Source organism: Heterocephalus glaber, unplaced genomic scaffold (assembly GCF_053883595.1).
Source record: "Heterocephalus glaber isolate CG9 unplaced genomic scaffold, H.glaber_assembly_v1.0 deba00001509, whole genome shotgun sequence".
Lineage (NCBI taxonomy): Eukaryota > Metazoa > Chordata > Mammalia > Rodentia > Bathyergidae > Heterocephalus > Heterocephalus glaber.
This window is the reverse complement of record NW_028258325.1, coordinates 58,276,955-58,291,055: the sequence shown is the minus strand read 5'-3', so window position 1 is coordinate 58,291,055 and position 14,101 is coordinate 58,276,955. Positions and strand designations below refer to the sequence as shown.

General features: G+C 35.9%; 1 protein-coding gene across 23 annotated transcripts in view; it reads left to right on the top strand.

Annotated features, from left to right (window-relative positions):
* Window positions 1-14,101, top strand: part of LOC101702191 (transmembrane protease serine 11E) — a 155,484-nt gene that overhangs the window by 92,348 nt on the left and 49,035 nt on the right. For 22 of the 23 annotated variants that reach the window (XM_087187743.1, XM_087187737.1, XM_087187732.1 and 19 more), the window contains 3 exons: window positions 1,504-1,628; window positions 6,391-6,512; window positions 9,090-9,157. In XM_087187743.1, coding sequence (XP_087043869.1) covers window positions 1,504-1,628; window positions 6,391-6,512; window positions 9,090-9,157 — 315 coding nt within the window. Of the gene's footprint in view, window positions 1-1,503; window positions 1,629-6,390; window positions 6,513-7,555; window positions 7,642-9,089; window positions 9,158-14,101 lie in introns of those variants that run through there. The other variant, XM_087187751.1, reaches the window with a different exon arrangement.

Genomic DNA, 14,101 nt, shown 5'->3' with positions numbered 1-14,101 from the left:
AGAGCAAGGAGCGTCCCTGGAGTCTTCTGGTACACACCAGTGCCTTCGCTGAGGAAGAGTCCTGCAGCGGTGATGAACACTGCTAGCTAGGCACAGCCAGGATGTAATGACAGTGTAGACCAATGTGGCCATCACTTTCTGTTCTTATATCACCAGAAAATGAGTCCTCTTGATTTCTGTAAGCAAAATTTATTTATTATGAAATGTTTTGCAGTTTACAAGAAGTTTACGTATTCATGAGCTCCTTTGGGGTCCCAGAATGCTTTAGTAGACAGAATGGGAACCCTGTGCCTCATTGATGGAAGCTAAATGATTTGTTCAATTTACACAGCTGATAATGAAAGGGGTAGACTTGCATTTTTCTTTATTCCTATTGAAAACTCAATGCTCTACCTTGAGAATCACATAATTTCCTTCAAGTCTTCATGCACCAAATAGGCAGAATTCTAGGGGGAAATAAAGAAAGAAAGAAGGGCATCCACTTACTTTCATAAGAGCATAAGAAATTTATTTACTTACTTTTTATTACAGAAAATTGGATTTCATTTCAGTATATGAGCACATGCATATACATAATGTGATTGTTTTTCACCCTTCATTACCTCCTTTCCCTTTTCCTCTCCCTCCTTATGGTCCTTTTCCTCTTCTCTCAGTTTCTCTCTACTTTCCTGTCATAACTTCAAAAATTTACAATGGTATCACAGACAAACTCCTTAGCCAGCTCTCACTTATTATTTTATTTTCTGTGGCTTTTCAACATGCTTATAATCCAAGGGAGTGGCCACTTACCAATCAAATGAAAACCAGTTTGATCAACGCGTTTCAGTAGCATGTGTTTTTACAGGCAGAGTAAGTGGAAAATATTGAGGACGTCTCATGCAGAAAAAATTTCAAGCTTCAAGGTAAATTTTAGCTCAAACACTCAGGTTTTTAAAAAGAGAACTCTGGTAATCTCTTGTGTGCTTCCTCCAAGTTTGGTTTGGAAATAAATCAGAAAATTAGGAGTAGAATAATATTAAAAATTCTATCTGGAAGCTGGAATGGTTCGAGTTATAACGAATTTTGCAGCCTGTTTAAAATTCTAGAGTGCTAGAAACACACTTTAAGCAGGCACCCAGCTATTTTATAGCTTGTATATAACTGGCTCAATAAGAAATAGCTAATAATTACATAGCACTTGCTACAGGCCAGGGAGGCAGCATGCAGGCACTTTATACACAGAGCCTTTAATCCTCACACTAATTCTATGAGATAGGTACTGTTACTCTCATCTTTGTTTTAATGGATGAGGAGACAGACACAGAGAGGTTAAATTGCTCACCTCAGAGCAGGCAGCCTGAACCAAAACTGACCTCAGCAGCTGGGAATCAGGCCATGTTCCAACCAAGCAGTGCACTACTATCTGAATATCCTTCACTCCCCGGAAGTATTTGTTTTACCCGAAGCATAGATGTGCTGTTCATTGTGATATAACCCATCTGCTGTATTTACTTTCTTTTTCAGGATAGCTGTGGTGAGGGCCAGGAAAAAAGCTTGTGTGCGGCCCTGGGTTATTGGCCTCATCATCTTTTTATCCCTGATTGTGCTGGCAGTGTGCATTGGACTCACTGTTCATTACGTGAGATACAGTAAGTATGAGCTGCCCCAGCAGCATGTGATTTACCCCACATACTTCCTCCTGTAGCTTCCTGCTTTGCATGCCTCAGGCTTGTTCATTAATTCCTGTGATTCATTTGGACAGCCAAGACAAAGAAATCTTTGCCTGCTTCATGCCTCTTTTAATCCCACAAACCCATTAAGATTCTTCCTTCTGACTTTGATGTGGCAATTCTTCCTGCCGGGAATAGTATACTCATTTTCATATTAATTAATAAGTGCTAATTGAGTGTTGAGGAAGACCACAATTTAACTAGAATCCAATATCTTGAGTTATTTGAAGTCACAGGGCAATCATTCTGATTTAAAGTACTTTAACTCATTGAGAACTTGATATCCAAATAAACCAATTACACAACTAAGGATTGTGGAGAAATAGGCTTTATTCAGCAATAGTGAGTTGGAAAATGTTCATAGTGGTAGAGTGTTTAGTAAGTACCTCTTTCTATTATTTAAAATGTTATCTTGGGATATGTTGTAAGTGATTAAAGAGGACAGGATATGGTGAGAGGGTTAATTATAAACAGGCTCACTCTATGGTTATCAGACATCTCACTACCATGTGAACTGCCAGTTGCTATGTTATTAGAAATGTCTCCAGGGTACTTCCAAACTATTCTTCAATAATATAACAACCCTTCTGAAGTTTCCTTTTACTCTGCTTTGGATTTTAATTAGTTGACTCAACTATGACCTGTTAGTTTGATACCTCCATGTGACTAGATTATGCTTTGATATTCAAGGTCCTGAAACCATAGAAGTTAATCACTTGATTTCAATTTAATGGGGAATTTGCTAAACATGCTTTCTATAAAAAGAGTGATCTGTAACCTGGTTATCTTCTTCCACTACCCACACAAATCCAATTTTAATTTCCAAAGCAAAGAGTATAACTTCTAAGTAGTTTAAATAAATAAATATTTAAAACAGAAGTGTGTGTGTATGTGTGTGGGCTAATGCACATATGTGCATGTGTGTTGTAGAATTTGCCCATATGCAGGTCTTTAAATTTGAGATATATTCATTTTAAGAAGAGGGAACTCTCTGAATCATGCTTTTAATAAAAGAGAATCCTAAAATAACTACAATTCTACAGACTTGTTAGGAACATAGTGAGTCCTATCATGTTTTAACCATCATTATTTCTTCTCATAGATGTCTAAGACTATAGTTTATTCACTAATATTTCCAGAACTTTGCAGAATTCTGGCACATGCTAGGTGTTTTATAAGTGAGTGATTGACAATCATAAACAAATGAATCATACCTACCATATTTTCTTGAGATTGTCTGATTTCATAAAAAATCCCTACTAATGCTAAGTCCCTGATGACCTTTGTGAGGAAAATGTTTCTTGCTGTCTCCTTTGCCCCTTTAGAAGTCAAGTTTTATTAGATTATAAGTCTATTCATATGAACACAGTGAAAACCTGAAAAATTTTTCCTGTAACTTGTTCCTGGATCTCATTGTTTGGATGATGAGTTCAGAAATACACCACACAACTCTCGCACTGCCCACACAGTACACCTGGATAAGCAACGATTATTGCAATGTCTTACATTTGTGACTTGCCCTCTGTTTGGGAACATAAATTAATAAAACAGTAGGTATAACCATGAGCATTTAGGAGTCCCCTTGCTAAAATAACCAATGCAAACCGAACAAATCTGTTGTTAGAAATATCTAAATATAGAGGAAGGTGATTTGATTTGTAAAATATTATTTTGACACTTACTACACAAAGCCCAGTTTAAAATTCTGTGTGTAGTCTGTGTTCAAATCTTTTGTGGCTTCATTTTTGCTTCTCTATGATTTTGATGTCAGAAGGTAAATCTGTTAATGAGTAACATAATTGCAAGTTACAGAATCACAAACCTGCTAGAAATTATGAACACATTTGTATTCATCCAAACATATTACTTTTGTGTTAATATTGCCCATCTTTTTAAATAACTAGACATGCCATATAATTCTGGAAGCTGGAAATATGTTTTTAACACTCACTGGCCTATTTTCAATCTACAGAGCAAAGTAAAATTTTGAGTGTAGGTAAGTTGTTTACATAATTGAAACCATTTGACATTGCCAACATTTGACCATGTTTCACTTGTATAAATGACAATTTAAAATAATTTAATCTAGTAAATAATCCATAAAATCTAGACAGAAGATTACTGAAGGGTCTGTTATACTATTTAGTGTGTATGAGTATACATCAGTACCACCTGGCATCATTTTAGAAATACAAACTTTTAAAAAAATTTTAATTCATTAGTACATGTTTGCAGTTCATGCAGTTTACAATCATCTTGGGGAGTGATTATATGTACATACCACAACTTGTTTCTTCTCTCTTTAAATCCCTTTTCCCTTGCCCCCTCCAATTCTATCCCACTTTTTCATTCTTGTTGATACTATTAATCTTATGTTATGGCATATAATGTTTACATTAATTGAGGTTATTAGGTCCCTGTGGATGGCATATCTTTTTTTTCCTATTTCCTCTTCCTCTTCTTCTCACTCCTCATGCTTTTTTCCCTTGGACCCCTTCCCTAGAGATCCATCGCCTTGACTCCTTCTATCCATCCTTTATTATTCTCTTTGTTTGTACTTTGCCACACTCAAATGAGAGATAACATACAGTAGTTAAGCTTGTGTGTCTGATTTATTTTATTTAGCATTATATTTTCCAGGTGCATCCATTTTCCTATAAATGTCTCAAATCTGTCATTCTTTATAACAGAGTAGTATTCTATTATATATAGATATCACATTTTCTTTATCCAACTGTCTGTTGATGGGTAAACAGGCTGTTTCCAGGATCAAACTATTATGAGTTGTACTGCTATAAATATTGGTGTACATATGTCACTGTAGTATGATGTCTTAGGCTCTTTGGGGAAGGTACTAGCAGGAGGATTGCTGGATGATACAGAATTTCTAATTTTAGTTCTTTGAGAAATCTCCATACTGATTTCCATAATGTTTGTACTAGTTTACATTCCCACCAACAAATTCTTGGATCCAACTTTAGACCTAATGTATTAGAATCTGCATGCTTAACAGGATCCACAAGTGGTCCATTCATACTCTGTACTTTGAGAAGCAGCATTGTAGAACAATGAATCAAGCCACACAGGACTACACATAGATGTAAAAAAAAATACAAATATAATGGAACAGTAGTTTGGAAAGATAGTTACATTATTTTTTAATATTTCAGTAAATTAAAACCCTACTTGAGACTGTGCATTGCCAGGGACATTCCTGAATTTCATGTTACCCTGGCCATTCATAGCAGGGTCATTCAGGAAGAGCGAGGTGAAAGGATGGTAGAGGGGCAAAACCTCCTTCAGTCTTCACTAAGATCATCATCACGAGGAGACTGGACTTTCCGTATCTTCACTCTGACACTTTCTTCACGTATTGCCACCTATTTCCAGGTCTTGTTAGAGGTTGGCTTCAATTTCATTCTCTGTCCCATCGAGTCTTCTGGATGACTAGGTGGTTCTTTTGCTATTTATCCACAGGTTTTTGTGTATAAATTTTATACTTAAAAATCCCACAGCTCAGACTGGCATTGGTTGTATTTTACTTCAAGAAGCAGTGTATTAAAAAAAAGTCTGTGCTTCACTAATTAGACCTTGGCTTAATTCTGTGTTTTCTGTGTATGTCACATTGAGGTTTGGCAAAATATTTACATTTCTCAGATTGGAATCCCTAGATATGGATCATAATGCCTTCCCATCGAGTCATTGCACATTAAATGAGATATACAAATGTGCCTGAGATACTGGTGCTCAGGGTGAGTCTCCTTTTCCTCTGTGGTTTAAGTGAAGTGGAAAAGAATGTGAAGGAATAGAGAGAAGAGAGAGGTTGAGATTAGATGAGGACAATCCATTTTCTATAATAACTATATGAAACTCTCTTGGACACTATTGTATTCTTAATGTCTGTCACAAGAAAGTAGTCAGCATTAATATTCATTGAATGAATAAATAAATCTCTTACGGTTCTGACCTTGGTTTGTGTGTAGGAAAGAAGAGGGAAATTTATACTGTCCTAGGTCATTAATAGGCCCCAAAAGTGGGTTGTTTAAATTGGATGCTGAGTAGAGACAGTGGCTAAGGGGTGTACAAGACACCTCTAAGGATGGTGGGAGGAAATCAATGGAGTGGCAAGGGAGCCCAGTGAGCTGACAGTGCCACCATAGGGCTATGCTGTCTTTTCTGAGCTCCTAGCATTTTAATTTCTACTCTTATCTCTTCAGCTAAAACAGATTTTCTCACACTAGGTCCTTGTGACCAGAATTGACGTGCCATTTACTGAATTGGAGAGAAATCTGCTGTTGAAACATTAAGAAAAAGCATTCAACCTTAGAAAGCTTCTAAATCATCCTTATCTATGTGCTCAGATAGCATGAGTTCCCATCATAGTGGTTTATTCAGGAATGAAAAACACAGGAGTAATCGCTCACACCCACAGGGCCATATTTGTTCAATGGCCTAGGAACACCAGGTATTTCTCACAGTTTTAACATGCTGAAGTACATGATGATAAATGTTGTTGTCTTTTATTCTGAGATAAGCCTGAAGAAAGATGATGAAGATGACGTCCGGCAGAGGAGCATTCCTTCCTGTCTTAGTCTTTCTAGAAACCGCCAAGTGGAATAATAATGGTACTCCTCATGCATCTGATAAAAATTATTATGAGTTGTTGTCTCTTTTCTTGTAGATAAAAGGAAGACCTACAATTACTATAGTATGTTGCCATTCACAAGTGACAAAGTATATGATGAATTTGGAAGAGAGGGTTCCAAAAATTTCACAAAAATGAGCCAGAAAATTGAACTAATGGTAAGCAGCTTTCTCCATTTGCTTTCACCTGTTATCATGTATTTTATTATCCTAGCTTCTAAAAAACTCATTCGGTTGATCCTTGGGTATTTTTGAAAAATGGTAAGAGGTCATACATAAGGACTATAAAACAAAATTAACACTACATGATTCAGAAGAGTGTGTTTTTCAAGCCTTAACCAAGTGGCCTTTAGTCATTCGTGCCCCTCCTACTCACATTTTCTTAGCTGCTGCCACAGTTTTGATTAGTAGACTCAGGAACTCTGGGAATGTGAAGGTGGATCAGATATGGTGGTTGTATTATAGACTTCCTAACTAAGAGGCTGTGGACAAAAAATTGCAAAGATTGAAACAATTTATACATACATAAATAGGGTTTTGCCTTTTCAAAATACGTAACCATGGACCAACTTTTGGTACACATTTCTACAGGAATCCCATAGATACAGATCTCTATTCTTAAGGCATCAATATTCATCTTGAGAGTTGAATCAAATATTTGAAGAACTTGAAAAATTAGCACTATAGGCCAAAAGAATAAGGGCTTGAGTAATGGATTCTCATCATTATCAGAATATTTAAAGAATAATTTGGGCTTTTCTTCTGTGGGGTAATAAATAGTATGATATCATGGAAAGGACACTGACCAAGAAATTGGAACCTCTAATACTAATACCATTGACAAGCCAGTGGTGTGCCACTTGGCACATTTCTTTGTCATTCTGGACACATTTCCTTACATGAAAATTAAGGTGTTAAATTATATATTTTTCAAAGTGTCTTCCAGTTTCAATATCTTGAATTACAATAGAAGTGACTTGTATCAGTTTTTCTTTACTATGATGAAATACCAGAGGCCAGCTATTTCATCAAGAAAAAAGGCTTATTTTGGCTGATGGTTCTGGAGCTGGAAGGTCCAGGAGCCAGATTTGCTGTGGTTCTTTTACTGGCAGAATCTCCAGGCAGCACAGTGTATTACATGGCAAACAATGGGGAGCGTGTGTGCATGTGGTTTTCTTCTGCTCTCTCCCTGTCTTATACAGCCACCAGGACTCAATTATGAGGCTCTACTCTAATGACCTTATCTAATCCAAATCATCTGCCAAAAGGCTTACCTATTAGCATCATGGTAAGTTTCAACTTACACATTTTAATACCTCACAGTGAGGGTTAAGTTTCAACACAGGAAGTCTTGGGAGAAACACAAACCATATCAACTATAGCATGGCCATACTCCTCCCCTCTGACAAACAGTTGAGTACAGTGGAAGCCAGAGGATTTGATTACCTTGCTGAAGAAGAGGTCAAATCCTGGTTATATCTGTACATGCAAACAGCAAATCAGGAGCATCTATGAAGAAACTGTTCTTTAAGGCAAGATATAAATATATTTGTAAAATAAAAAAGAAAATGATATTTTAAAAGTCGAGAAATGATGCAACTGTTTTCCTTGTTTTTTGTGCCATTCGCCAAATTAAAATTTAATGTAGATAGGACTCTTTAATACCTCCAATTTTAATAATATTTTTGAAATTAGTTGATAAAAATAAAGTCTTAAGTAAAAATGTCCAAGAAAATAACTATTTAGAGGACTTATTTGTCTTAAAATTGTAGGAACTGTATTTAGGTCCAAAGATCAGGAGTCAATGAAATGTAAGAGTCACCAGGATGTAGTAACTGTGTGTAGTAAATATTCAAAATAAATATATATATTTCATTATATATTATACATTATATAAATATATTATATATTTATATTTATTATACATTTATTTATATTATTTTGTACATATACAAAATAAAACCCGGAAACCATAAAATGTTTATTTACTTAAACTCCTAATTTAAAAAATTAAGTTCACTAGAAGTATTTATAATAGCAAGAAATATAGTTAAAAATACATTCTTCTATCTCAGTAGAATAACGCTCACATATATGTTTGTAACGTATTCCACCTCACATGGGCTTTCTCAGAGCATTTCAGGGCCATTCTGGGTGCACATTGTGCCAGGATACTTGGCAACTTTTTCATTAGTTTTGAGAACTACATGGCCCTGCTATGTACCCATTTCTGTAACTAAAGTATCACTTGACAAAATTATTTCATTTTCTCTGTCCACCTAGAGGAAAACTCTTTATTTCAGAATGTAAATACTGACCTTTACTTTTCAAAGGACAGCTGGGTTTTAAATTTTTATTTTTTTTAATTTTTTTTGGTACCAGGGATCAAACTCGGGACCTTGCACTTGCGCCACAGGTGCTGGAACCACTGAGCTAAATCCCCAGCTCTTGGTTTTAAATTTATAAAAAATTTTTGAATTTTTTATGTCTTTCTCAGTAATATAGCAGAAGTCACTTCTGGCCTCACTCTGCCTCCCAGATCCTTTCAAGTGTAAGGCAGAGGGCAGCAGGAGTCACAGGGTGTGAGACCAGGGAGGAGTCCTCTACAGCACGTTGGGAACATCTGTCAATGTTGTTTGTTTTGTCTTTTAAGAAAAATTTCCCTAGAGCTTTGAATTAACTTGTTGAATAGCAATAAATTGTGTTTGCTGACACATTTTAAATATTTTTGAACAGGTAAAAAACACATTTAATAAATATCCACTAAAGGGAGAACTTGTCAAGTCTCACATTATCAAGTTCAGGTATGTAGACCTAAAATGCTGATTTCTGTATTTAATTTAAAGCTTAGCTATTATCTTGGTCACAATAAAAATATTTTAACATATTAATAACATAATTATATTCAACAAGCATTTATTTTATACTTATCCTGTGTAAGTCACGGTTTACAATGTACCCTACTCATCCTTTAAATCTGATAGTGAGCATTTGCAAGGTGCTTTCAAGGGACAGTGTAATGGTGCCTATATGTTGAAATTGTTATGTGGTGATCTCACACACTTCCCTTGGTTTAGTTTGCACTACCCTACATAAAACAGTGTAGTGGAAAATTGTTTTTAGCTCTTGGTTCTCTTCTTTATCAATTTTGCTTACTTTCTTCTATTCTACCTCCTTATGCTCCAAATGAATACCAAATCTATTGATAAATAGACAAGTTTGGAATATAAAATTTTAAATAAAATGCCATATTCAGATATTAAATAATATATTGTCTTAAAGCAATTTTTTTAAAAAAATAAGAAAACTGTTTCAAGTATTATTCATTTTTATTACTTAAATTCTTTTATTGGTACATTTTAGGTATATAACACATTTACATTTCTCATTGGGAACTTGTGACTTTACATGATGCATCTTGGTTCTTATTTTTTCTCCATTCCTGGCCCTCCCTTCACCCCCTCTACCCTTCCCTGTTTACAAAGACTTTGTTTCCATTTTTTCCATTTCTCATCATTTTTCCTTTTCCTTCTTTCCTTTCCCCTGGCCCTCCCACTACCCCTACCCCTTTGGACCTTTTCTTCCTGTTTGGCACTATCAATTATTCATTCTAATCATTGGTACATTTTAGGTATACAATATAATGACATTCATCATTGGAAATTTGCACCTTTACATAATCTCTCTTGGTTCTTATTTTTCACCCTTGCCCAGCCCTCCCTTCAACCCCTCCATTCCTCCCTATTTACAAAGGTTTTGTTTCAAGTTTTCCATTTTCTCATATTAATTCCTTTCCCTTCTTTCCTTTCCCCTACCCCTCCCATTTCCCCTTCCCCTTTGCCCCTTTTCTTCATATTTCACATTATCTATTATACGTTTTAGTCCTTATTTACTCTTTCAGTTTCTCACACTAGAGAAACTATTCAGTATTTATACACATGTGTCCTATTTATTTCACTTGAGAGTATTGCCTCAATGTGCCTCCATTTAGCTATAAATATCTCTGATTTCTCATTTTTTATGGCTGGGGAGTAATCCATTTAAAAAAAAACACCACATTTTCTTTATCCGGACTCCACTTAATGGGCATTTGGGCTGTTTCCAAGTTTTAGCTATCATAAACTGTGCTGCTATGAACATAGGTGCACATATATCACTGTGGTATGATTCTTTTAATTCTTTGGGGAAGATCCCCAGCAGTGGAATAGCTGGGTCAAATGGGACTTCCAGTCCTAGTTCTTTGAGGTATCTCCATACTGATTTCCACAGTGGTTGCACCAGTCTACACTCCCACCAGCAGTGGAGCAGGGTTCCTCTTTTCCCACAGCCCCGCCAGCATTTGTTATTGGTTGATTTCATGATAGCAGCCATTCTTTCTGGAGTGAGATGGAACCTCAGTGTTGTTTTCATTTGCATCTCTCGATTGACTAGTGATGTTGATCATTTTTTCATGTATTTATTTGCTATTTCTACTTCTTTTCGGAGAAATGTTTGTGCATTTTAGATGCCCATTTTCGGATTGGGTCTTTAAATTTTGGAGGTCTGATCTTTTAAAGTTCTTTATACATTCGAGATAGTAGACCTTTGTCTGAGAAAGAGCAGGTGAAGATTTTTTCCCACATTGTGTGTTGTCTCTTCACACTGCTGGTCGTTTCTCTTGCTGTGCAGAAGCCTTTTAATAAGAAGAGATCCCACTTGTTGATTGTTTGTGCTAGTTCACAGGCAACTGAGGTTTGGTTCATAAAATCTTTTCCTACACCGATGTCTTCAAGGGTTCCACCTAACCTCTGTTCCAACTGGTTCAGAGTTTCTATTTGAATATTTAGATCTTTAATCCATTTTGATTTTAGTTTATTGCATGGCGAGAGATATAGGTTTAGTTTTAGTCTTTGGCAAGTTGAAGCTCAATTTTTCCAGCACCATTTATTAAAGAGGCTATCTTTCCTCCAGTGAGGGTGTTTGGCTCCTTTATCAAGGATGAGATGGCTGAGTGTATCTGGCATTGTTTCTGCATCTTCTAATCTATTCCACTGGTCCTCAGGTCTGTTTCTTTGCCAGTACCATGCCATTTTTATCACAGTAGCTTTGTAGTATAGTTGCAACTTGGGGCTTGTGATACCCCCTGCCATGTCTCTGTTACTTAGAATTGCTTTTGCTTTTCTGGGTCTCTTATTGTTCCCAATGAATTTTTGTATTGTTTTCTCAAGGTCCATGAAGTATGCTTCAGAAATTTCATTTGGGATTGCATTGAAGCTATATAGCAGTTTTGGAAGTATGGCCATTTTCACTATGTTGATTCTTCCTACCCAGGAGCAAGGGATGTCTTTCCATTTTCTGATATCATCTTCAGTCTCTCTTTTCAGAGTGCTATAGTTTTCAGAGGTCTTTGATTTCTTTCTTTAGGATGATTCCTAGGTATTTCAGTTTTTTTGATGCTATTGTGAAAGGAATTATTTGCCCTATTTCTCTTTCAGTGAGTCTGTCATTTGTGTTGAGGAAAGCTATTGATTTTTGTGTGTTGACCTTGTAAGCAGCTACTTGACTCAATGTGGTTATTAAGTCTAGAAGACTTTTGGTGGAGTTCTTGGGGTCTTCTATATACAGTATCATGTCATCTGCAAATAATGACAATTTGACTTCTACATTTCCTATCTTTATTCCTTTTATTTCTTTCTCTTGTCTAACTGCCATGGCTAATGTTTCCAGAACTATATTGAACTAGAATGGTGATAGTGGACATCCTTGTCTTCTTCCTGATTTTAGTGTGAAGGATTTCAGTTTTTGACCATTTAGTATGATATTGGCTGTTGGTTTTTCATAGATGGCTTCTATCAGTTTGAGGTAGAGACCATCTATTCCAATTTTTTGTAGGGTTTTTATCATAAATGCATGTTGGATTTTGTCAAATGTTTTTTCTGCATCTATGGGGATAATCAAATGGTTTTTGTTCTTGGCTCTATTGATATAGTGTATTACATTGATTGATTTTCGTATGTTGAACCATCTTTGCATGCCTGGGATGAATCCCACTTGATAAGGGTGTATGATCTTCTTGATGATCTTCTGCATTCTGTTTGCCAGTATCTTATTAAGGATTTTTGCATCTATGTTCAATAGTGAAATTGGCCTGTAGTTCTCCTTTTTGGTTGGGTCTTTCTCTGCTTTGGGGATCAAGGTGATGCTTGCTTCCAGGAATGTATTTGGGAGTATTACTTCCCTTTCAGTTTCATTGAAGAGTTCAAACAGTAGTGGCAGTAGTTTCTCTGTAAATGTCTTGTAGAATTCATCAGTGAAGCCATTAGGGCCCGAGATTTTCTTAGTTGATAGGTTTTTAATTACATTTTCAATTTCATTGGTTAATAATTGGTCTGTTTAGAATTTTCAAGTCTTCTTCATTCAACTCTGGTAATTCATATGTATCTAGGAATTTGTCCATTTCTTCTGTGTTTTCCATCTTATTAGCATATAGGTTCTTGAAGTAGGTATTGATGACCCTCTGGATTTCTGCTGGGTGTGTTGTAATTTCACCCTTTTCATTTCTAATTGCATGGATTTGGGCCTTTTCTTTCCTTTTTCTGATAATGTTGGCTAAGGGTTTGTCAATTTTGTTGATTTTTTCGAAGAACCAACTCTTCACTTCATTGATTTTTTGTATCATTCTCTTAGTCTCCATTGCATTGATTTCTCCTCTGATCTTTATAATTTCCTCCCTTGTATGAGCTTTGGGTTTTTCCTGCTCTTCTTTTTCTAGAAGCTTGAGGTTCAGCATCAGGTTGTTTAATTGGGCTCATTCTGTTTTCCTAATATGAGTATTCACTGCTGTGAATTTCCCTCGTAAGACTGCTTTCATTGTGTCCCATTGATTCCAATATGTTGTACTGTCATTGTCATTTAATTGAAGGAGCTGCCTGATTTCTTCTTTAATTTCCTCTGTGACCCATTGGTTATTCAGAAGTATGTTGTTTAATTTCCACATATTGATGAAATTTTTCCAGTTTCTTTTGCTATGGATCTCCAATTTCATCGCACTATGGTCTGATAATATGCAGGGGATAACTTCAGTTCCTTTGCACTTACTTAAACATGTTCTATGTGTGAGTATATAGTCTATTTTGGAGAATGACCCATGTGTAACTGAGAAGAATGTGTATTCTGATTTTGTGTGGTGGAAGACTCTGTAAACATCTGTTAAGTTCATTTGTTCAAGAGTTGCATTGAGTTCTAGTATTTCATTACTTATTTTTAGTCTAGTTGATCTATCTGTGACAGTGGGGTGTTGAGGTCCCCCACTACAATTGTATTTGTGCATATATGACTTTTCATGTCTGTTAGTATTTGTTTTATATCGTTGGGTGCACTAGTGTTTGGTGCATAGATATTTATGATTGTCATATCTTCCTCTTGGATTCTTCACTTTACAAGGATGTAGTGTCATTCTTCATCTCTCTTAATCAGTGTTGGTTTGAAATCTACTTGATCTGCCAAGAGGATAGCTACTCCTGCTTTTTTTCAGGTTCCTGTCTCATGGAGTATTGTTTTCCACCCTTTAACTTTCAGTCTATGAGTTTCCTTTTGAATGAAGTGTGTTTCTTGTATGCAGCATATTGTTGGATTTTGCTTCTTGACCCATTCTGCCAGTCTTATTTCTTTTTATTGATGAATTGAAACCTTTAACATTAATGGGTATAACTGAAACATACTGACTTATCATTGTCATGACTTTTTCTTTTTGGGGGATTCTCCCCCTT